This window comes from Odontesthes bonariensis, chromosome 12 (assembly GCF_027942865.1).
Source record: "Odontesthes bonariensis isolate fOdoBon6 chromosome 12, fOdoBon6.hap1, whole genome shotgun sequence".
NCBI classification, from domain to species: Eukaryota; Metazoa; Chordata; class Actinopteri; order Atheriniformes; family Atherinopsidae; genus Odontesthes; species Odontesthes bonariensis.
This window is the reverse complement of record NC_134517.1, coordinates 19188593-19214103: the sequence shown is the minus strand read 5'-3', so window position 1 is coordinate 19214103 and position 25511 is coordinate 19188593. Positions and strand designations below refer to the sequence as shown.

The window sequence follows — 25511 nt, the reverse complement described above, 5'->3', positions numbered from 1 at the left end:
AAAGATTAAAGGCGCTGTATGAGTTTGGTCCATTTGTAAGCAAATCAAATTGTAGATTGGAGTCATATTTTCACCGTTGTATCCCAGAGAGGCCTGACAAGTCACGCTGCATCCACACAGGATGGGGCATGTGCTACGCTTGCCTCAGGATTAAGGCATACAGCAGGGGCGGAGGTTTCAGAAGCTTAGTATCTAAGTCCGATGTCAGCTGCATATCCGAGAAGAAGCTAGTTTTTCATGCTGCAGGTTTGGAGGCAAGATGTACCTGTCAAGCTGTCAGAGGAAAATCGTAACACTACAGTTAATGATGATGAGGGGCAGACAAGCAACAGCTTGTGGGTTGTTAATATCCTCCTGGCAATACAGAAGTTTGAAGACTTTATGCTTGTTCATGGAACTACACCTGCACAGAGACCGCTTCCAAGTCTGGTTCAGGTTGAGTAAGGAGACAGTTTGACAGCCTCCTGGGGAGAGTCACACAGAGACTCACAAAAAAGGAAAACCTCGTGCAGCTGATCACTCTATAGAACATCTGGCAGTCTGTCTGAAAGTGAACTTCAGATAAACCCAGCGCAGAGTGAACATGGATCCATTCTTGCTTCGGGCAACACTTAGACAGAAATGAGTTCGGAAGCAGAGTGCAGCTCCTATCACATCCCATGTGAAAGCTACCTCACTTTATTTGTCACTGCGATGTGTCCATGAACATGGCACTGGGTGACGCATAAAAAGAACACATTCAAGCTTTTATCAATATCCGTATGCAAAGTGTTAACTGACAGGTAATGAGTAATAAAACCATGGTCGTGTGCAAATTGTGCCTGCGTTATCACCTCAATGCAAAACATGTTACTGCGAGCACGGACACCAGAGCTAACGTTAGCTGCGACAGTCCTGGTGCAGGCAAAGTTCAGAGCCAAAATAAGTAAGTTTACGTCTGATAAATGAAAAAAAACGAATGCACAGATAAATATGGATGAAAAATAAAAAAATTTGTTGTCTGAGTTAACGTATATGTCTATTCATTGATCAGGTCGTCAACCAAAATTGATTTGATTTGAAAAACTTTGCTTATTCAGTCAAATATTGCTATTTGATACAAATCTGAAATATCATCTCACCACCACAATACACAAGTTTAGGTACATAAGTTACTATGTAATCAGGTTTATAAAGATAGCACCGGAAACAATTTTATTCTTAAGTTATTGCAGCCGAAGCAAACAAAATAACTTCATCAGTAATTATTGTGTCACTTTGGTACCTTTATGTTAATGTTGTTCCAGTACAGATTTTCCAGTGATGTAGGTGCTGAGGAATTTTCTATGATGTTATGGAATAAGGGGATGATCATGTAGAACCATACAAAGGACTTACAGTAATACTGAAATTACAACACCTACACGGAGAAGCTTTAGCTAACGACGTAGAGCAGCTGAGGAAATGAGCTTCTCACAAAATGTAGCTGACCTCACCCTTAGGGACAGGGTAGGAAGCTCAGACACCACGAGAGGCTCTGAGTGGAGATGCTGTTCCTCCTCATGCTAAAGAGCGTGTTGTGGGGGTTTGGGGATGTCCCACTGAGGAGAGGCCACGGAGCAGACCCAAGATCTGCCGTAGAGATTACATCTTTGAGCTGGCTTGGAAAGTCTCTCGAGGAGGTGGCTGAAGAGAGGAGGTCCGGGCATCTCTGATCAGACCGATTCCCCGGTGACCTGGTCCTAGATAAGCTATAGAAGGATAGACGGATGAAGAGCTGTGCATAGCTCTCGTAGAATGGTAGTTTGTGCCAGACGATGTCAGAGCCGTCAGAGAACTAGGTTGCAACTTATTTTGAAATGGCTTTGTATGAATTGGACAAATTTGGAATTTCATGACTTGCATTTGATTAGCTTGATTTGGACTGTATCACATTTGTTGGGATTTGGCGCTGTATAGATGAGACTGAACTGTATTGAAATTCAATTGAAAAAAGTAAAAGAAAAACAATGTTTTTCCTCTGATACATGTAAGCTAATATTAAATGTTTTTGTTTTCCATTTTTTAAACAGAACAATTTCTTGTTCCTAAGCAAATACGTGCAATGAATGATATAAATAACCTATATTTAGAACCACCACAGGTCTTTGTAAAATACAAGTAAAACAAATCTTGAAAGTCACCACTTATTCAATAAGGCTCTTCAATTATTATGTCTATTTATATCTTTACACCCTGGATTTTTCATGTTGACATGAAATAAATAAATTGATTAAAAAAAATCCCTGCTTTTACTCTATTGTAATAAACATAACAAATATTTGAAAATCTGGAATTTAGAAGTGCTAAATTCAATTGTATCAGTGGATCCATAAACTGCAGTGAAAGTGTTAACATCTGAGAGAAAAGAGCAAATAAAAACTATGTGTGATGCTGACTTCTGGCAGGCGGGGAAAACTATTGTAACCTTGGAAACTTTGGCTTACCCTTTTTGGACTGTTCAAGCCTGTCAAAGTGCCACTGGTGGTTTTGAAAATGACTCTTTTGTGCGAGGGGGTGTTAGAACCCGTTTAGGGCCCCTCAGATTGTGGCCTTATAACTCAAAGACTTATCGCATTAGAAACACTCTGGACCAAACGGACACAGTGGGTCCCTTTAACAAGCGAGTCCTGTCACAGACACAGGGGGGTGGTGTGCGCTGGTGTTGTAACAGGACATGGAAGGGGAAACCTTAAGGACAAATGCAGGTAGTGAGTCCAAACAGTCCAGTCTTCTCACCATTTAAACACACAGCTGTCTTTTGTAATCTTACCAGCAATCAATCTGTATTTGACTCTCCAGCAAACTGTCACACAATAACCGGTGAAAAATATTTACCGAGGAACAAACTTAAATTATTTAGCACCGCTTTTCCCTCAAAATGACGCATTTTCACTTTCTTTGCACTCAAAATCTTATGTGTGTGTTTTTGTTTGCCAGTTCCTGTAGTAAAGTGCGTTTAACAGGCCTGCTTATGCTCTTCCAGGCTCTAAATGACCCTGTCCCATGGGGCTGTCGTCTGTGTGAGCTGTTGAGCACATGAAGGACAGTGGCCTGGTCCAAATTCAACAAATCTGACCTCCCAAATACAATGGCGGCAAGAACTTAGCCCTCAGAAACACAATGCTGTGGCTTGGGACCAGATGTGACACATGTTGCAGGCCGTGTGGGTACATGTGTGTATGTGCATTCGCGTAGTTTATGTGAAAGTGCCCGTGCATGCTGCATAAGCATGTGTTTCAACCCAGGACAGCCTGGCAAACATTTCAGCTTTAATTTATGAACACTGGCTCATGCTCCTCGACTGCAGCTTTTATCAATCTTCTCACCAGTTTCCTTTGGCTTATGAAGCGATTGGCCACAGTGTCACCAGTGTTTACACAGTGAACATTTGATGTGTCTAACCACTGCGGGTAAAAGAAAACAACATCTTGGTTTGCAAAGGAAATGAGAAATTGCTTTTAGAGAAAGTTCACAGGCTGTTGGTTATATATTGGTGTTTTGAAGTCTCTTAACTTCATTCAAAACAAAAGAAGTTGCCTCAAACAGTTGGCTCATGACAATAAAAGGGCAAAAAAAAAAAAAAAAAACACTGACAAGGAGAAAAATAAAGCCGCCTAGGCACAGGGTCACCAAAACACAAAGAGAAGTGTTGGAACCCACAAATATGGACACAAATATGTATTGACGTATGTTTGCACACTAAACAAACAAGTGTTTGGAAACAAGTGCATCCCTGTCTTTAAGCGTAAGCCTCATGCATTGAGGTCTTGATGTTTTGCTATGTCATGGGACACAGCACTGCCCCAGGGTCATGATGTATCTGCGAAGGTCATCGCTGATACCATCCATCTCTTTAAACCCACAGTGAATGCTCCCTGTGTGTATGTCACAGACAATCAGGAGTGAAGTTTATCAAAAAGAGGGAACAGAAAAAGACAGAAATATCCTGAATGTAGAAACATTAAAGTTTTCCTTTAAAATGCTGCATTTGAAAGAATATATTTACTACATTTGATTGTAAACTGATGGAATATTATTGGACAATTATGATTATACTTTATGTAATTTATGATAAACCACAAGCAAATGCAGGAGGCTGACCGCAGTTATTTTTACATAGAAACTGATAAACAGTAAATTGAACTGATTTAAATTTTTGTAAGGCTCTTTTGTTGTGAAATTACTACAGTTTCCTCTGCTGTGTATGACAATAAATCAATTCTTTTCATTGGGTGACAGTCCTGCACTGCCAGAAGGCCACTTTAGCACTATCTTACACAAGCTCTTGCCTTGAGTAGGCAGTTAAGGTTTGAAATCCTATTTACATTCATTTCCCCTGACGTAGTAGAGTTTTAACTTGATTTGTGGATGGAATTGGTGTGAATTGATTGAACGCTGTTTTGCATAAGAGAGAGTGCTGTTTCAAAATTGGACTTTGTAAACCCTCTCTTGAGCAGAGGATGTCACCGATCAGCTTCAGCAGATTAATCATGTCAGTTTCTAAGTGTGTGACACACAAGCACTGCTGAGTCTTAATTTTTAGCGGCCTTTAATAAAACACAGAGCTGTTTAACTGTCTATTCTGATAAACCCTTATAGAATACAAGTCCAGCTGGGAGAGACTTTCCTTTAAAGAATGGGGCTGAGGGGATCAATTAGAAAAGATTCAATCACAGATTTTTGGCTTTTCATTTGGTTTGTTGATTGTAATTTTACATGTCAGGTTCACCTCTCTTACCCATTCCTTCAACTCGAAAATAACTTTGAAACCTCTTTCACAGCTTGCAGTTTAGAACATTGTCTTCTGCACTGCAGTCCTTGTTGATGGTTAACTCTCACACAGAGCGACAACAGATCAACCAATGGCTGCAACACGGACGTGATACCTCATGAATTTAGAAGCGCAGTGGCTTGACAAGAGAACACCTTCTGTCTCACGGTGGATCATGGAATATGTTTAGAGAATGACTTTTTGCATGCTTGCTGTACCTTTATAAATGTGGGGGAAAAAAAGGTGTTTTAAGCACCTAAAAGTACTCCTCCTGAAACTGTTTTTCCTGAGGGAGTGGTAGGAGATGTTCATTGTGTAAAAGGTAACAAGGAGGCCAAATCAAACGAAGACCTTGCCAACATGTGTTCAAATCACATAATGCATATTGTTAAATGAAACAGATGTCCTAAATTATATCACATTGATAAGGTTGTTACAAATCTAAGATTTCAGCCACTTCCTGTCTCTAAAAGGCCCTGCGAGCAGGAAGCACGTGGCACCATCGCGCCATAGGCAGATCACCGTACGATATGTTTGTTAGCGTGTTAGCATTCTGATTAAGAGCCAGTTGGTGCCCTGCTTCGGAGTTCTAATCTAGCCTCACGCCTCAATGCATGTGCTCAATAGAGTCCGCACCCTGCATCATGACATCATGTCTTTGTGTGAAATCCCAAAGCCATTCACGGGCCCACTGTGGGGCTTAGCATGCAAGCGTCCACTATACCAACACACAGCTCTTTAAAGGGAGTCCCCTGGTCCCCCAGCTCAGTGGATACACCCTGATGCCTCCATTGAGCTCTGAACATGCCTTCGACCTTCTGACAAAAACGGGCTGAGCCCATGCGCCATCCCGGGCCCTCAGGAGAGCGAACCTTTGGGTTTTTTTATAGGGGAAATTTCTATCTGAGAAGATGCTGCTCCAGAGTTTATATACGGAGTCAAGCTGTGTCTCACCAGTCAGCTAACATTCACATTGGCATTCCTGGATGCCACAAAAGTCTGACAGCAACTGTAACAAATGATCTGTGGACATTTGGAAGAGCGAGATAGTGCCAAAACTTGTTTTAAGGTTACTTCATATATTTGTGAAAGGCTTTGGGATCAGTGAAGTGAAATCTGGAGGCCAAATGTGCCACCAAGCAACAGGTCAGAAAGCAGACGCCAAGAGGTGGACATTCAAGTTCAGCATCCCAGTGATGTCACCTAAGATTGTGAACACTATTGGTTGAGGGACTGGGAGGGTTGACTGCAACATGTGGAGAGTGGAGAGACATCCATAAAAGGAGTGATGACTTCTGCTGTTGAACAATTACTGATGCGACTAGTGATACACATGTCCTTCTAGCCTAAGGTCACTTCCATTTGAATCTAAAATGTCATTAAAGTACCCAACAAAAATTTATGGTGTTTATCATTTAAAAAAAAAAAATCCTTTTGTTTTAAAACTGAAAAAAAAACAATTTACTGTTGAAAAGGCTAAATTCTGAATGAGGAAACAAAACCTACTTTTAGTATTATTTTAACATTTTAATTTAAAGAAATAGCTTAAACATGCTTATTTTGAAGCATTATGTGTCCGTTTTTTGAAGTATCCAGAAACAGCAATCATGTTTTAGGCAAACAGGTCTTTTCAGAAAACTTCACTGCTCAGACGGGTTTCTGGCTCCTGGGAATATACAACAGTGTTGGAACCTGAAAATTTGATTGTGCAGAGGGAAATGAGCTGAGTAAATGTAAATAAACTTCAAATGCTTTTCACTGCCATGCAATTGTTCTGGTGCTTCCTTTAATTTGATGCATCAGTGACTTGCCAGAGGAGTGAGTTTTCAACAGTTTAGATAAAAGACAAACAAAGCTTTCCTTGAATAAACTTCAAGGGGTTTATATTAAATGCATTAATTGTTGGCACAAATAAAATCACATTGTTCATACACAGCTGTTTTTTTTTTATCATAATAGTTTGGATCTGGATTTCTGCAGAGTGCGTTATATCAAGAACATCCAGCTTCCATTGTGCTCGTATAGAAACATATGGATATGGGAGAGCATATCCTTTGGTTTCAAACATCAATAAAGTCAGATTTCTTGTAAAGAAACATGTGCAAAAATGGTTTAAAGCCATTCAACTAACGGCAGCTTAGACTTATTGGATGTTCACCAGAGAAATACCTTCATGGGCAAATGTTTAATGTGAATAGATAAATGTTAATCATTTCTCTCTTTTAAAGAAAAACAAAACAAAAATCTTATATCTAATGATTCGTCTACAGTGCGTTAGGAATAGTAGGTTAAGGCTGCTGCCTTGTCTAAATGATGGCCGGTTTTGTGTTGTTGATCAGTTTGGCATGTATTGGAAATATCTACAACATCAATGAAGAAGTAGAAAGCAAGACACAGGCAGAAAACAAAAAAAGAGTTTGCAGTGCAAGGCCTCATCAACATATACGTACATTAGTTTACAACCAATTAACCACCCTATTCCCACATAAGCTTATTCGAACATTTTCCAGACTTTATACCAGGGTGATGACTGGGTAAAGTTAAAGAAAACGCCTGCCTGACACCGTATTTTGACAAAATTTTTGTCTACACATGCAGATCAGCTCCCATCACACTAATTTTGGTGGGAATTTCCTTTGTCACCTATAATGAGTGAGCTAGTCGTGCTTTTTCCATTCTTGACTCAAGCAAAATGTGAGCTATTGTGTGTTTAATTTAGCTGACAAACTAACTAACTAACTTGTTTAACAGTTAACCTCATCAGAGTCTACATGTTGAAATGAAGTAGAATAAGGGACACATGAAATGGAATCGATGTGTAGCATAAACTCTCTCATGTTGCAGAGGAATTTAAATCAGTCAGTTAAAAAATGCACTACCTTACATTAAAAACAAGGGGTTAGCGTCCTAAATGGACATAATCAAAAGTGTATCAAAAAGATTTGTACACGCGGCCTCTCCACATATTTTCTATGAAAAATTCAAGGCGGCTGGAGTGGGAGTTTTTTTTTCACTTTTGTTGTGTGTGTGTTTTGTTTTTTTTGTGATTATTTCATGAAGGATATTCATGCTTTTTTAAGTGAAAAACTCATCTTTTATTTATTTTTTATCCAGCACACAACTTTTATCTAGGGTTGGAAAAATGTTTTCACTATACCAGTTAACTAAAGACTATCCGGGTGGGTCGCTGTTTTCAGACAGAGGAAACAGAATTCTTTGAGCTCTGCAGCAGCCATCCCTCTGTTCAAACATCTCTGGAATAATTTAGAGATCAAACATTCCTGCTGAATGTTTTTCTTCCCTGAGCTGGGAAAGTTTGACTAACGTCTCTATCTCTGACTTTTTGTGTCTTGTCACTCACATTGTTCACATTCCAGCTAAGTGACACAGATATGATTATACACAAACATAAGCACATAGCGGTAGACACTGCTTTGTGACAAACTTACATGTCCCAACATAGCTAATTTTCATACGAAAAGTTATCATTCGCATTTAGTGGTATTAGTTATCGAGATTTTTTTGTGCAAACTATTTTGTTTAAGGTGAGACGGATTGATTTACTCCGATTTATCTGGTAAAACAAAATAAACGTTTTGTCTGAAACTCCTTTATTTAGGCGTAGATTCAAAAGTCTGAAAATATAATGAAAATATTTGAAGTTATTGTGTTATTGTGGATGTTAATCATGATCAAATGTTATTTTGTTTATTATAAAGCCTATACAGTTGAATCAAAGTTGCATGCCCGACACAGCAGGAGAAAGGTCATTAATTTTAGACGATTAAAGGAGAAAGTATTTGCAACCATATCCTCAGACAATACTTTACAAGAATACTATACTTTTGTTGTATTTCAAGCTTCACAGATCATTAGATTTAACCTACAGTAATACCGCCTACTCAGGAAAGTAGAAACGACAATGTCCAGCGTTGCAGCATGAGGCCACGAACGCCTTCATCCCTGTCTGAGCAGACAGTTTGCCTCTGACCTGCCTCTCTGATGTTGGTCATGTCAGTACAGCTGGAGGCTTGTCACATTTTGAGCTCCTGCGTTCATATACACTGCATAAACATGTAACGAAGTTGCATGCAAGGAGCTTGAATGTTCTGCTGTGGACCCGGTGCCCCGGCTGTACGGTGTCCATGTTGATATGGGAGCTTGAGGCCTGCTCCCATACATCCCAGCTCTGGCTTTGTGATCCTATTGTCTCCTGCGTCACCACACGTCGCCCGGCAAATAAAGGCCGTCTGGCTCCAAGCTTAAATATTGCAGCAAACTAAAAACCAACCATCAGAGCAGATTCATTCACATCTGCTCAGTGGGGCGACAAGGACAGGGCTTTAGGTGGGAAAGAGGACAGAAAAAAAGTTCACTTTTCCCTGCCGGGTGCCAAGAGAACGGGACAGGACTCAACTCCGCTGGAGCCGCAGCTGTGGCAAGTTGCCCATTTGATCACATTTATCCTATATCTTACAATACAGAAGAGGGTACTTAATGTTGTTTGTTGACCACTATTTATTGGTTTAACTGTCGGTGTAGTCTGTAATGCTTTTGAGAGCAAAAGAGAGCAGAATTATTTTCTGGTGATCACTTTTGTTGATAAATATGGCTAACAGTGAGAGAAAGTAGCAATCATATATACATTTATATATATATGTTTAAAAAAAAGCTACTAGTTTTCATTTGATTACATAATTTCTTATTTTCTAAATGTTTGTATAGAATGGGAACAAAATGGACTCAGTCGTGCAAAGTTTTTTTTTTTAGCTCTTTAGAAAGCTCGTATTCCACAAACGTGCAGATGCATCGAATTTCGACTATTTCTGATTTTCAAGACTTTTGAAGTTTGACTTTTTCTCTATTGCAAAGCTTACTTTTGACGCTCTCTTTTCCCCTCCCCGTCGGTCCTGCCCTCTACACCCTCCCTGTCCGACTGCACCCTTCGTGTCCCTCCCTACCCCACCCTTCATTCTGCAGTGCTACGGACCGATCATGGGTGACTGGAGCTTTCTGGGTAATATTTTAGAGGAAGTTAACGAGCACTCTACGGTGATCGGCCGGGTGTGGCTCACGGTGCTCTTCATCTTCCGTATCCTCATCCTGGGAACAGCAGCAGAATTCGTGTGGGGTGACGAGCAATCTGACTATGTCTGCAACACGCAGCAGCCTGGATGTGAGAATGTGTGCTATGACGAGGCCTTCCCCATCTCCCACATTCGACTGTGGGTGCTGCAGATCATCTTTGTGTCCACACCATCTCTGGTGTACGTGGGTCATGCTGTGCACCATGTCCACATGGAGGAAAAACGTAAAGAGCGCGAGGAGGCAGAACTTAGCCGTCAACAGGAACTGAGTGAGGAGCGTCTCCCTCTGGCTCCTGACCAGGGAAGTGTCCGCACCACAAAGGAGACCAGCACCAAAGGAAGCAAGAAGTTCAGGCTAGAAGGCACTTTGCTGAGGACCTACATCTGCCACATCATCTTCAAGACACTGTTTGAAGTGGGTTTTGTGGTGGGCCAGTACTTCCTGTATGGCTTTCGCATCCTGCCACTTTATAAATGCAGCCGCTGGCCCTGCCCCAACACGGTGGACTGCTTTGTGTCTCGCCCAACAGAGAAGACCGTCTTCATCATCTTCATGTTGGCAGTGGCCTGTGTGTCACTCTTTCTCAACTTTGTGGAGATCAGCCACTTGGGCCTGAAGAAAATTCGCTTTGTCTTTCGTAAGCCGACCCCAGCTCCAGCTCCAGCCCAAGGCGAAGGGTCCGCCACCCTGCCACAGGGAAAGTGCCTGCACGCCTTAGCAGTTCCCTCTCTGCAGAGAGCAAAGGGCTACAGGTTGCTGGAGGAGGAGAAAGCCCCCCCTGTAACTAACCTCTACCCTCTGGCTGAGGTTGGCATGGAGGCTGGCAGAGGGGCCCCACCATTCCAGGGGCTGGAGGAGAAGGCGGAGGAGGTTTTGCCCATGGAGGACATCTCTAAGGTGTATGACGAGACTCTGCCCTCCTATGCCCAGACCACTGAGACAGCGGGGGTGACATTACACGAGGAAGAGGCCGAGGAGGTGCAGCCACCAGAGGTGGAAGCAGAGAGGGTGGAGGAAGCTGTGGATGAGGATGTGGAGGTAGAGGAAGCTGTGAACGGGGAGGGAGTAACTCCAACCGAGGCAGAGATGGAGGCCGCAGATACGATAGAAGACAACAGACCGCTGAGCCGAATGAGCAAAGCCAGCAGCAGGGCAAGGTCAGACGATCTCACTGTATGAAGCTATGAGAGAAAGCACACGCACACCTGCACACACAAAATGTTCGACACAAGAGAGAGCACACACACACACACCTAACTCAAGACAATGCACACTCTCGAACAGGCAGGTCAAAAAGCAGATGAAAAACAAAATCAACAGGGACAAATGAAAAAGCTCAAAGACAGACTTCCAACAAGAGATAAAAACAAAACAAAAAAAGATCTGAGTGTTTGTGATAAAAATAAAATATCATAAAAAGTAGAGGTTAAAGAGGGGAGAGGTAGCTTTTTTTATCAAGCGTGTTCTTGTATTTAAAAACAATATGGAAAGGACACATGCAAGGGAGGGAGGGGGGTGTTTATACCTGATGAAAATCCATGTTCAATTTTTAGACATCTTTTCTATTGAAAGAGTTATAATCATATACAATGGAGGAACACACATTTTTACATGAGGTTTGAGTAGATAGGGGAAAGAGAGTTGTACTTGTGTGTCTGCAAATCAGTAACTTCTCTGTAGTTAGGCACTGACTTTAATTCCCATTCAGACACTTACATACTGCAAGTGCAGCGTCTAGCTGTAAGCCCTGTGGGTAAAATGGCTCTTGCATAGAAAACACACCACTGCCAGCACATTTACAGTTATACATTTCTTAGAAAACAGGAAGAAAAGCCCATTTTCAGGTTGAGATGAGCGTACCTCTTTTGCACATTCAGAAGTCTCAATTCTGCTAGGCCTTTAACCCTCATAACACCTCATCTATGCATCATTTACACAGGATTCCTTTCGAGTGAGGAGAGATGTGCATCAGTTTCAGAGCATTTGTCTCCATTTCATGTTTATATAGGTGGCACAGCCAGATCTGAGCTAGTGAGGGGATAAAAAGAATGAAAAAGAAGACCACATGTTGAATGTCTTTTTCAATGTGATTCCACATCTTTTCAATTTAGATCTGCTTATGTTATGTAGCCTTTAAGAAATCTGTGTACTGTGATATCAGCTGTCCATGGAAGAGAGCAGGGTTATTTTAGCCCTATCAGAGAATGAACTATAGTAGTGACCTCAGGCCAAATCCTCTCTTTTCGCGCTGTACAAACAGGCGTCCGGATGATAAAGATCGTGCACCATCAGCACAAAGTATTGTTGGCAGCGAGACAATAAAAGAAACCACGCTCATCAATGAAAACAAGCATCCTTGACCTGGGCGTGAAAAAAAAAAATCTTTTGACTTGATTTTATGTGACCAGATCCCCACCCCACAACAAAAATCAACGGTTGTGACACGCTAACAAATTCAGAGAAACAAGCAACCAGGGGATCAGCCCACTGTACACAACGCCCCGTTTCATGTCCAATAGTGTACATAATGTGCAGAGCTGCCGCTTTTATTTTACTACCTTGAGGAAACACAAGATCTTTAAATGTGATTGGGGCTGATTAAATTTCACAAATTAAACAAGTAAAGCCAACCCATGCAGCCTTATCATTATTCTAATATGAAGCGCATTTAGATTTTCCTTGGGTTTATCACAAATCTACACGTTCTCTGGCTTTGTGCAGTCAAACTGTATGATTTCCTGTGCCTTATCTGTAAATGTACAGTCTCCAAATGTTGATGTTTGTAGAAAGAGGTTACAATGCTCTCAGACCCATGTGAACTTGGTGTTTTGCCCCCTTTATTTTCATTTTTTTTCTTTGATAGTTTTGTTTCAGTATGTAAACCTTGTGCGCGCACACACACACACACACACACACACACACACACACACACACACACACACCAACCCATAAAACACTATCTCTGTAACAAAGCTGAGGTGGTTATTTGTAAGAATGATGCAAAAGAATTGCACGTTTGTAGACTCGAGCACACATACATAACACAGGCTTAATGCTCAAACACGTGCCTTTACATCAGACACTCCTCACAGCATTGATTTTGGGGGTATGATCGAACGGCTCGGGAGAAACTCAGCGAGGGGAGGCGACTTTGACCCCACTGTGACCCCCATAATCTCCTCACTTCCTGTGATCCGATGTAGCGACTCATTACAGCATGCAACAATATTAAGATCAAAGAATGATGCTGGTTCCTTTGTATATCAATATGACTGGTAATGTATGTTTTTTTTGTATTTTAAGACTGTTGCATTGCCTGTATGTTTGTAAGAAGACATGATTAATATTTGGAGAAAAAATCCTTTTTACTAACTTGTAGTCTTCTTTGCTGATAGATGTGTGGAAGTATCTTCTTTTGGAATGTGAAACAACGCAATAAAAAGTCACACGTGGTCAAGAAGTGTGGTGTTGGGTTTTCTCTGCACAACCACACACACACACAAACACACACACATTTGGTTCGTAATGTTCTCTCTTTAGAAGAGCTACATGTTTCCCAAAGAAAATATTGGATTCGGTTTATTCGTTTTTTCAGCAAAAGATGAAGATGGTGAAATCCCAATAGTAAGAATTAAAGAGTTATTCAATGGGTTACAATCCGGTTTACAGAGGATAGGGCAGATTTAGAAACAAAATTAAGTCAAGCACATATATGAGCCCATAAAAATGGTAAATACCTGTAATTTTGCTTACAAGGACAGATGTGTATTTGGTTTACAATTTAATTTGTATTTATGACAAAACGAGCACACAAAAAAAGTGGTCAAAACATTTGGATTTCTTTTATAAACTAGTAGAAATGTCCAGCTAATTGTTTTTTTCTCTTTTTTTCTTTTGCATAGTAACCTTTTGTGGGTATCAAGACCACAGGTTGTTTAATCTGTCTGAACCTGCTCTGTAGAATAGTTCAAGAATAAAAAAATTCACATTTTACTCAATTTAAAAAAAATTAAGAATTAAGGTGGACAAATTACACTCCCATCACACCTCTCTGCAAAATGAATAAAATGAAAAAGTTCCCATAAATAACACAAATTGACTATGTATCCAGCTTCAGTTTTACAAACAAAGTCATGAGATTCGTCATGAAAAGACGCCACTGTTCTGATAGTGTGGTGGGTAGCACCGTCACCTCACAGAAAGAAGATTCCTGGTTCAAATCCCAGCTGGGGCCTTTCTGTGTGGACTTTGCATGCTCTCCTTGTCTATGTGCGAGTTCTCTCCGAGTACTCTGGCATCCTCCCACTGTCCAAAATCATGCACGTTAGGTTAAATTGTGAGTGTGCACGGTTGTTTGTCTCTGTGTGGCCCTGTGATGGACTGGGGACCTGTTCAGGGTGTATTCACCCCTCGCCCAATGGCTTCTGTGAAAGGCTCCAGCCCTGATCCTGATTCAGATTAAGCGGGTATTGGAAATGAAAGGATGGCTGTTCTGGCTTAAACGAGTGGCTTATTAAAGTTTGGATTTCTCATGAATCCCTTCAAATTACTGCTTTTAATGTATGAATGTTGACACAGTTAAGTTAGTTATTTAACTTAAGACGGACGTGTACAATAAAAAGTTTCTATAGTTAGTTCAGTTAGTTAAAATACTTATAGATATTTTCTAGTCTTGCTGATAACTGTGTTTTACTCTACAGGCCAAATGACCCTTTAATATAAATGTTCATACGGTGCTTTATTTTCTGCACACTGAGGAAATGTTTTCATCAAATCCACACTCACGGTGAACAAGCACACTTCAACTCAAAGATAGCATACCAGACCCCACCGATCTTCTGATTAATGAATGGAAAGCTCCACCTCCTGACCCACTGATATCACCATGAAGCCTCACCAGTTCATTTCCCAGATAAAAAGCGCTGCAGTAAAATACTTGTGTTGTTGCACTGTAAGACCACCTGAGGGCGCTACAGGAGAGGGCATAGAATTATGATTAGTGTAAAATACAACACAATGGTGTGATATTAAGTTTTTAAATATGATGAAGTCAAATGTACACTGATTAACACAAAGTAAAAAAGAATTGCGAAATAAATACTCATAAGTTTTCAGGCAGGTAATGTGGAATATATTGAAACTGACAGGTCACTATGAAATAATGATCGGTTTATTAGATCTGTTCCTTTTAAAACTCTGACACTTGAAAAAATGAATAAATAACGACTGTCACAGCATTGCATTCTAACGTGGAGATTTACAGCTAAGATAGAGACAGCCTGCACAGAAACTATTTAGTCAGACCTTCCTCTGTACAAAATGTTAAATGTGGTTGTAATTTATGGGATTTCTCCACAATTCTGTACAGATACTTCCAGGGGTGGTATGAACACTTGAAAAAAAAAAGAAGAATGCAGAACAGCCCAAAGTTGCTGTTCATCCTTTCCATTTGCTATACCTGCTTCTTCCAATTCAGAGTCACAAGGGGCCGGAGCCTATCCCAGCTGCCATCTGGGGAGAGGCGAGCACACCATAGACAGCCTCCAGTCCATTTCAGGGCCAACACAGAGACAAACAAGACAAACAATTATGCACTCTCACGCCAAGGGTCAGTTTAGAATCACTAAATAACCAAACATGCTTGCTTTTGGATGGTGGGAAGATGTCAGAATACCCAGAGGGAACCCACGCCTGCATGAGGAAACATCCCAACACCCACTCAGCCCTAGCTTGTTTTTCAATATCCTCCAATTTTGCACAGTTTGGAAAAGTTCATAAGCAGAAGTATCAAAATAAAATACCGAAGTGAGTAAGTAATGTATTCAACAAAATATATGGCAAAGGCTTTAGCAAAACGATATGCCTCAGCTCAGTTTCTACCCTTCATGCGCTGTTACCAAACAAACTGTAATCCCTCGGGTAAACTGTACCGAACAAATGCAATGCTCTCGGTTCAAAATGTTAACAAAGCTCTCATGTGGAATTTGAACAAAGAAGAAAAGAATTTGACCTTTTTCAGGGTAATATTTAATCGGAGTATGCTATTGATATTTAATAATGTGTTGTCGAGGGAAACATCAAATAAATGAATAAAACTCAGCTGACGCACTGTTAGAAAGTTGGAAGGTGTAGCAGAGAGAGAGAGAGACAGGTGTGGGTGAATTCTGCAGAGATCCCCCTTTATGCATTGGAATATATTGGAATGTCTTGTTTGCAGTCTGGCCATAACTAAGCTGAGGTTGACACATACAGAGTGGGCGGGCTAGGTAACAGAAGAGAACATTTCAGGTGAACAAACTGGATGGAAACTCACAGTTAAATGTTCAGGGTGCAGAAACGTGCGTCACCTGTTGTTGACAAGCACAGCAATCCCCAATCTGTTTCTTTTGTGTGAATCTATAAAAAAAATAATGAATGAATGAATGAGCAATCAATACAGATATCAGCAATATTTCACTGTTCAATATGCTGAATTAGATTCAGTTCCATCTATTTATTTTTACAGTGTTTCCTTCATCGATGCTCATGAAAGAAAGTGTTACCCAGAACAGATCTGAGTGTCGGGTTTAGTCCATCTTCACCCCGAAAAAGCTCATCCAAAACAATAGCCGTGCTTCATGAAACCAGAACTCCTCCTTCCTTCTCCCCCATGCTGGCACTAGACTCAACATGATGCTTTGTGCTCAACAGTTACGCTTAGTCAGATGCCTACAATGAAAGAGAGAACAGAGAGGAAACGGCACAAACTTAAGTAGTCAGATAAATGTAGGTGAGTGAGGACATGAAGGTAAGTTAATTGTTACATCACAGAGGTGACTTTCATCCAAGCAAATGAAGCTCCAAAAAGATTCTTTTTATATATTTTGTAAAAGCAAACGTCTCGTTAATGGTGTTTATATTTGTTGAGAGCGGTGAGGCCTCTGCATTCTCATAGAATGTCTAGCACGTCAACAGTCACGCGGGCAACAGGAAAAAAAGTTAACATTTCATTTGACCATAACATTTTCAGGCTGTGGCATGAAAGTCAATCCTATTCATTTCATCAAATGAATAGGATTACAAATATTAGCTTGGTTTAAAAAAAGGGTAAAAAAAAAAAAAAAGTGTGGATTAGTATCACCAAGGGTCAGGGTCTGATACATGGTAATATTGTAGCTTCTGGTAACTTTGAGTGTATTTCAGCTCTTATTTCAGTGTGTAACTAATAAAATAATATCAAAAAAGGGAAATTATGCAAATGCGCCTCGTGTTTTTCAACTCATGCTACCACCACAAGATCAGCTCAGTCAATACATCCTTCCCTTAAAAGATGTTTTGGGTGGTGTAAGTTCGTCATGTGGAAAAATTTCCAACAACCTTCATTGCCAGAGCAACGATAACAGCTCATTGTTTAGCTTATTTGATCATTTTGTTTAGGGAACAGAACTGAAGTGATTACTGATAACCAGTCATGCACAGCTGCGTGACACTTTTTTTTTGCTTCTGGAGTTTTACAGAGTTCACAGTATTATGCAAGTGCATTGTACCTTTTCTGGTCTGTTACGTTACCACAAAGGCCTAGATTTCTAGGCTAACAAAGGCCTGCTGCCTATAAAAATGAAAAAAAATAAAGGCAGTGTAAGGATAATTATTATTGTGTGCTTATAAAACAAGCTTAATTATTCTGTTTGCTTGCTAGCCCTGCTTTACTAGTTTAGGATATGAAGCTGTGCATGAGAAACCCTGACAGTTAACAGTTTTGCATTCCAGCAGCAAAGCCTGATAACCTTGTGACCTCTGAGAACAAAGAGCATCTTGTTCTTCGGAGACTTTCCAGAATTTATAACCTGTCTGGTCTTCCCTGCCCAATAACTGCGTATTTACTCCTTATTGGCCGCTTAGCCGTTGAATAATCCTAATAAAAAGGCTGAAGCAGAAAGGAGGGGCTGAGAGAGTTCGTGTGTGAAGCTGTAACAGAGCATCTCTCCTGTTGCGGCTTCCAACACAAACCTTTTTGCCGCTCAGAGTTTGAGGTTGGGTCCTTAGGTTCCTTAATTTGTGACGCGCTACTAATTTATGGCAAGAGATAGGCTACGCTGAGATCCAAGATATGCTTTTGTTGCTTTTATTGAACAAACCGCACAGAGTTATCACAGCGCAGCAAGGATGAATTATTGTAAAGATGAAAACCAGCGGATTAAACGGATACATAAGGTGATGAATGAATATATGTGGCGTGGCGTGGCGTGGCGTAGCGTAGCGGTCAACAAAATTATGGCTACTCCCAATCCTGACTCTCAATCATCTGTGTCACCGGTGAGTCCACACCTTTACGCACACACACCTCCGCACGCACACACGCCCACTCCCATATGAACCACCCCCTCTGCAACATACACACTCAAACTAATTGTGCTCCTCAAATTTAACCTTATATGTCCCTAACACACCAGCCCCGAATTATTAGGTCACACATAATAATTCCCATTTCAAACACAATAGGGGACATAATAAATCACATCATTTTCAGAAAATGTACAAAAAATTACTAATAAATTGCTCAAGTCCATGAATAAGCCATCACAAAATATTCCTTCTTCTGGTCATTTCTATGACCGATTAGTACAAAGTCCAGTTCAAGTCCGGAAAACACAAAATCCATAGAGGTCAGCAACATCCTCGTGCTGCCTCCTCCTTCTCCAGCAACAGACACACCTTGGATATTGGTCTGTCCAAGCAACTGGTTCTTGTCTTAATCCGAATTTGACGCACAAACCCCTTTCGATCCGGAAAGGTTTGCAAAACATGTCCCATAATCCAAGAATTACGAGGTGCTGTACTGTCCATCAGCAAAACTAGATCTCCTGCGACAAGGTTTCTCTGGACCCCAGTCCATCTCTGTCGTTCCTGTAACAGAGGCAGGTACTCCTTTGTCCAGCGCTTCCAGAACAGATCAGATATGTACTGGACTTGTCTCCATCTTCTCTGTGAATACAGGTCTGCTGCTTGGAACTCTCCAGGTGGTAATGAAGGCCGGGTTTTAAGCAGTAACAGATGGTTCGGTGTCAGTGCTTCCAGGTCGTTAGGATCCGTAGAGGCCTTGGTGATGGGCCTGCTGTTAATAATGGCTTCCACTTCACATAGAACTGTGTGGAGTCCCTCCTCATCCAAGCGCTGTACCTTTAGGGTGGAGTTCAGGACTTTCCTCACCGATCTTATCAGCCTTTCCCACACTCCTCCATGATGTGATCCAGCAGGGGGGTTGAACGTCCACTTAATGCCCTTTTGGAGTAACACATCATGCACCTGTGCCTGGTTCCACTGCGCAATTGCTGTTTTTAGCTCACGTTCTGCACCCACAAAATTTGTCCCATTGTCCGAACGCAGCTCACGGACCTGTCCTCTTCTGGCTACAAAACGTCTCTTCACTGTACTCCTCCTGCTCCTCACTTCAATGGGTCCAAAATAATCAACTCCCACGCAAGTGAATGGGGGTTCGTCAGGCTTGAGCCGGTCTGTGGGCAAATCTGCCATCTGCTGGTAAACTGGAGTAGCATTAAGTCTTCTGCAGATGGTGCATTTGGACAGAACTCTCCTAATGGCAGTGCTTACTCCTGTCATCCAGTATTTCTCCCTGAGCTTGGACAACATGTGGTTGCGGCCGCTGTGTCCTACCTCTTGATGTATATTTCTCAGCAGCAGGGTAGAAATATGAAGGTCTTTTGAGAGAATAATAGGATGCTTAGACTCCAAAGGCAGTGCTGCTTTACTAAGTCGTCCTCCCACACGCAAGACTTCATCCTCCAGCCTTGGACACAACTTGTACAGGTGACTACTTTTCTTGACATTTTGTCCCTTTTCCAGACACGAAAGCTCGTCCAAAAACTTTCTCCTCTGGCAAAACTGAATTATGGCCAGCTCAGCCTTGTCAATGTCCTCCACTGTAAGAGCTCCCAGGACAGCTGCGCTTTTGCTCCTTTCCTTCTCCATTATTCTCTGTTGCCGCATGCTCTCTTCACTGTGATTGACTATCAGGCCTTTTCTCTTCCTACAGGACCATAACCATTCCTTGTATTTCAGCCACCACGCCACAGCTTTCTTTAATCGGATCCATGAGGAATAATGATGGATCAGGTGAGTAGTGGGATCCTCTCCAGCTTGTACAGCATTGACAACAGCACTTTTCTTCACCTCTGGATCTTCCTGGGGGAGATGGCTCACAGGCTCAGGGTTCACAGGCCATTCTGTTTCAGGTTGGCAAAGAAACGGAGGTCCCGCTAACCAGAGTCTGTCCTTCAGAAATGCCTCCACTTTGACACCTCTGGATGCTGCGTCGGCTGGATTTGAAGCTGTATCCACGTACCTCCACTGGGCAGGGCGAGATGATTTCAGTATCTCCGAAACACGATTAGCAACAAACACCTTGAACCTGGAGCTTTCGTTGTTAATGTATTTCAGCACAGAAGCACTATCAGTCCAAAATACAGATTCCTTAAGACTCATGTGTAGCTCTTTCTCCCACAGGACATTCATGCGGCTGGCCATTGTTGCAGCAATCAGTTCCATTCTTGGAATTGTAACTGTCTTCAGTGGGGCAACACGAGCCTTTCCCATAATGAAAGCGCTGTGCATTTGGAGGTGCTCATTCTGTAACAGCAGGTAAGTGACTGTACCATAGCCTTCCTCAGAAGCATCGCAGAAATGGTGTAGTTGCGCAGTAATAACATCTCCAAACTCCAGAGGTTTTAGACATCTGGGTAGCTCAAAGTTGTCCAAAAGGTAAAGCCCTTGCACCCACTTAAGCCACTCTTTGGAGACAGTCTCTGGTATGGGGTCATTCCAATCAACTCCTCTTCTGCACAAATCCCTCAAAATCCTTTTTGCTATAAGAACAAGGGGACTTAACATACCCAGAGGGTCATAAATAGAACTTACAGTTGAAAGGATGCCTCTACGGTTGAGTGGTCTGTCCTTCCATACAATTTTGAATTTGAAGGTGTCTGACTTGATGCACCACTCTACACCCAGCACTCTTTCCATGGGCACAAACTCCCGGTCCAGGTCCAACTGCTCCACGCTTTTAGCTCTGTGGGGCTCTGGGATGGTCTTGAGCACTTCAGATCTGTTGCTGTTCCACTTGGTCAAACAGAATCCCCCTTTAGCGCACAGAGACATGAGCTCATGACTGAGGGTCAGTGCTTCCTCCTCGGTTGCCACTGCCACCAAACAATCATCCACATAAAAGCAGTGCTGCAGCTTGTCTACCGCCTCCTCCTCATGCTCATGACCAAAATCCTCTGCACATTTCCTGAGGGCAAAGTTGGCGCAGCTAGGAGAGGATGTAGCTCCGAAAAGGTGTACCTTCATCCTAAATTCACATGGTGCTTGGTTCAAGTCTCCTTGTGGCCACCAGAGGAATCGCAGCAGATCAGCATCATCTGGGGGCACTTGCACTTGGTGGAACATAGCTTCTATATCAGCCATGATGACCACAGGTTCCCTCCTGAACCTGGTCACAACTCCAATTAGTGAGCTGGTTAGATTGGGTCCTTGCAACAGCTCTTCATTCAGAGATTGTCCTTTGTAACTGGCCCCACAATCAAACACAACTCTGAGTTTTTTCTTTGTTGGGTGGTAAACACCATGGTGTGGTATATACCAGACTCTGCCATCATTTCTTTCCAGCTCTGAATCAGGAACTCTTTCAGCATAGCCTTTGCCAAGTAGATCCTCAATAAAGGTGTTATACTCCCTGTAAAATGCTGGATCCCTCTGGAGCCTCCTCTTCAGATGGTTTTGACGCTGTTCCACCACTTTTCTGTTATTTGGCATGCTGAGGTTTGAATTTTTCAAAGGCAAGGCGACCTGGTAATGACCATTGAGGTGTTTGGCTGACTTTGTGACCATGTCCATGAACCTCAGATCTTCCCTGGACGGACCCACTTGTTCCTCCACAGCTGATTCTGGAAAGTCCATCTTAAATTGCTGTTGCCACAGTTCATCCAAATTCACAATGGACACACGGTTCACAGTTACTGACTGCTCACAGTAATTGGCCCCTCCACCGTTTCCTGTCAGTGGTCCATTTACCGTCCAGCCCAGCACTGTCCTTATAGCGTAGGGTCCATTATGCTCACTGCGGATGACTTCCAGCGGTTCCATGGCTCGTGGGACATTCGTTCCAATCAGCAACTCGATTCCAGCCTCAATCTGTGGTAAGCAGATGTGTTTTAAATATGGCCACCTTGTCAGATCCTTATTTGTGGGTATGTTTGCTTTGTGTACTGGCATTGATAACTGAGTGTACGCTTTTGGCAACTCAATGAAGCTGTCCTCTTCAAGTGCTGCCACCTCCAGCTCTGGTACGATGTAGCTACTGACCACCTTTTCCTGTCCCATGGTCCTGAGAAGAATGTTGGCTTTCTTCCCAGACAAATTGAGCTTCTGCTTCAGACTCTCAGTACAGAACACTGCAGTACTTCCCTGGTCCAAAAAGGCGTATGTGAGAATGATTTTATTGCCCTTCTTTGCCTTCACTTGGATTGGCACAATAGGAAGCTTACAATCCATCTCACCAGCCCCTGTAAGCCCACTGGATACCAAGGTGTCGTCCACTGTAATCTTGGTGCTTCTCTCAGACGGTTCTGCAGTGACACTGTCCTTATGGAGCACAGTTGGATGTCTTTGGCCACACTTCGAGCAGGAAATCTTCCTTTGGCAATTTCTGCTGATGTGTCCTATACACAGGCAGCGAAAACAAGCACCATTTTCCTTTAGGAAGTCAATTTTCCCTTTGTGTGCCATTTTTTCCAACCGCGCACACACATCCAATGTGTGTCCTCCAGTGCAGCAGGGACAAATCTTCTTGGCTGGTGGTTGTATGTCTGTAACTTTATTCACATGTGTCTCCACACGATTCACTGTGGTAGCGAAGCTGGTTCCTCTGATGCTGGAGCGAGGGTGAGGTTTGTGTTTCATTTGTTTAGTTGTTATAACAGTGTCCTGAATGTTTCCAAACACAGGGTCAGTCAGAATTTTCACCTGTTTTCCAACAAAGTTGGCAATATCCACAAATGTTGCTCTTCTGTTGTGACTTTCCTGTAGGTCACATGCGTGGCACCTCCAGCGGTCTCTGAGTTTGTACGGCAGTTTTCTGATGATTTCCAACATGTTTGTGGGTGTGTCCAGATCATTTAAATACTGCACATCCTCCATAGCATTACAGCATCCACGCAGAAAGAGGCCGTACTCCTGGAGGGCCTTCACATCTTCCATTTTAATAGTGGGCCATGACAAGGCTCTCTCCATGTACGCTGCTGCCACCTTTTGCTCATTGCCGTAGTGCTCTTTCAGGAGAGCCTTTGCCTTCACATAACCTCTGTCCGACTCAATGTGCTGACAGCTCCTCACTAGCCCTTTTGCATGCCCTTTGGTGTGCTGTTCAAGGAAGTAGAGTCTGTCACAGTTGTTATTGGTGTTTCGCTCAACTCCATTTTCAAAAGCTTTAATAAACGAATGATACTTGAGTGGGTTACCATCAAAAATGGGAATTTCCCTTTTTGGAAGTGCTGAAAGGCATTGTTGTTGCATTAAAAGTGTTGAGATTTCATTTTGTTTCCTCATTATGTCCAGTACACTGTCATTTTGGGATGCATCAGTTTGTGTAACATTGGTCATAGGATCTTCAGGAGCCATTAGATATCGTTGGAGCATGTACGAAGGACCTGGGAGATCTTTTATTTCAGGTAAGTGAGTGACTTTAGGCTTCACAGCTGTCTGTGTGGTTTCAATTGCATTGGGTTTTAGTTTAACTGGCAGTGATGGAACAAATTCAGTGGCTTTGACATTAAGCTGTTGTTTTGAGCATGTCCTATCATAGTATGAGTTCATCCCATCTGAAACCTTTGACTTTGCTTTACTGCCAACACCGCTTTGTGATTTTATAACACTTAGTTTTGCCATTTCCTCAGCAATTTCATTTTCCAGTAAAAATTGTTCTCTTCTTTTGCGTAGCTTTAACTCCTCTTCATCCAATGCATGCTTTTCCTTTAATGCCTTTTGTTTTGCTGCCAAAACTGCAAGATTTGTTTCCGTTGTTAAGCGAACAGATGAGCGTGATTTCTTGGTTGCATTTGAGATGCTGTCACAGGGCTGTAGTTCATCTTGAGGATCAGAAACAGACAAATCCTTGCTTTTTCCGACAGGAATTTGTACTGCATGGTTTATTTCCTTTGTTGGTTGTTCAGAAGTATTTGTCTGTAGTGGTAATTCATTTGATTTTTCATGCGGATTTTCCTTTATCCATTTTTCCACTTGTTCCTTGAATGCATCACTGTAATCCATAATACTTGAAAACCACTCATTTTGTTTTTTATCTTCATCATCAGGAAGTAGTGGCAATAATTCGCAGTGCAGTTGTGTAGCCTTTTTACACAGTGCAGTCAAGTTATTCAGTTGTGAGGAGATTCCAGTTACATTTTCTTTTGAGTTCATGTGCGCTTTTATTTGCGGGATAAGCTCCTTGATTTTATTAACGGCACTTTTGCGCTCATGCTGCAACCGTGCGATTTTATTTTCCAAAGCTTTGACCGTCAGTTTGCTTTCCCTTTTTTCACGTTCCATGTTTGAACTTTCAGCAACAGCGTTTATTTGACTCATTTCCTTTAGATTGTATTTTGTATGAAGCAACACAATCACAATTCATTCAAGAGCGTATTTAAATCCATCCATAGACATTGCATTTTAAATTCATTGACAGTGCAGATTCGATCCAAGCAATTTCAACAAGCAATTGGCCTTCCTTTAGACAACATCAGCCGCCACTTATGCCACCAAGTCCCGACATCAAAATCCAATCAAACACGGAGAAGTTGCGCCACCATCAATGCGTCTTGCAACCAGCGTAACATCCATTTAATACATTGTCCTCATTTCACACAATGCATTCCAATCGAAGCGGATTCCTTAATCCACAAACAATTAACAGGTTCAGGCCTACCTGTTCCCAGGTGAATGGATGGCGTGGTGTGGCACTTAGCTGTGGCTCCTTTGTTTGGCTTGTGGTGACTTGGTTCCTTGGTTCCTTGGAGCGGCTTGATGATTTTCACTTTTTTCTTTTGCGCCAGATTTTTGTTGACAAATGTTGCGGCTTCCAACACAAACCTTTTTGCCGCTCAGAGTTTGAGGTTGGGTCCTTAGGTTCCTTAATTTGTGACGCGCTACTAATTTATGGCAAGAGATAGGCTACGCTGAGATCCAAGATATGCTTTTGTTGCTTTTATTGAACAAACCGCACAGAGTTATCACAGCGCAGCAAGGATGAATTATTGTAAAGATGAAAACCAGCGGATTAAACGGATACATAAGGTGATGAATGAATATATGTGGCGTGGCGTGGCGTGGCGTAGCGTAGCGGTCAACAAAATTATGGCTACTCCCAATCCTGACTCTCAATCATCTGTGTCACCGGTGAGTCCACACCTTTACGCACACACACCTCCGCACGCACACACGCCCACTCCCATATGAACCACCCCCTCTGCAACATACACACTCAAACTAATTGTGCTCCTCAAATTTAACCTTATATGTCCCTAACATCTCCGCTTTCTCCCTTTTGCAAAAGCATATTAATACCAACTTCTGGTTTCTG

At 42.0% G+C, this 25511-nt stretch overlaps 2 protein-coding genes across 6 annotated transcripts in view; one reads left to right on the top strand and one right to left on the bottom strand.

Annotated features, from left to right (window-relative positions):
- LOC142396587 (poliovirus receptor homolog) overlaps nucleotides 1–25511 on the bottom strand; it is an 89640-nt gene that overhangs the window by 13065 nt on the left and 51064 nt on the right. The window contains exons 10-11 of one of the 3 annotated variants that reach the window (XR_012772547.1): nucleotides 16423–16588; nucleotides 13462–16276 (exon numbers count right to left, since the gene is read on the bottom strand). Coding sequence is in view for 1 of the 3 variants with exons in the window: in XM_075479481.1 (XP_075335596.1) it covers nucleotides 16577–16588 (12 nt within the window). In the remaining 2 variants the exon portion in view is untranslated. Of the gene's footprint in view, nucleotides 1–13460; nucleotides 16589–25511 lie in introns of those variants that run through there. The other 2 variants (XR_012772548.1, XM_075479481.1) reach the window with 2 other exon arrangements.
- Nucleotides 9788–11059, top strand: LOC142396589 (gap junction alpha-8 protein-like). Of its 3 annotated transcripts, none has more exons than XM_075479486.1 (2): nucleotides 9788–10711; nucleotides 10790–11059. In XM_075479486.1, exons 1-2 carry the CDS (start codon nucleotides 9788–9790, stop codon nucleotides 11057–11059), a joined length of 1194 nt encoding a protein of 397 aa, XP_075335601.1. The 3 variants fall into 3 exon arrangements, with proteins under 3 accessions (XP_075335601.1, XP_075335600.1, XP_075335598.1); XM_075479485.1 differs by having other exon boundaries at nucleotides 9788–10858; nucleotides 10925–11059; XM_075479483.1 differs by having other exon boundaries at nucleotides 9788–11059.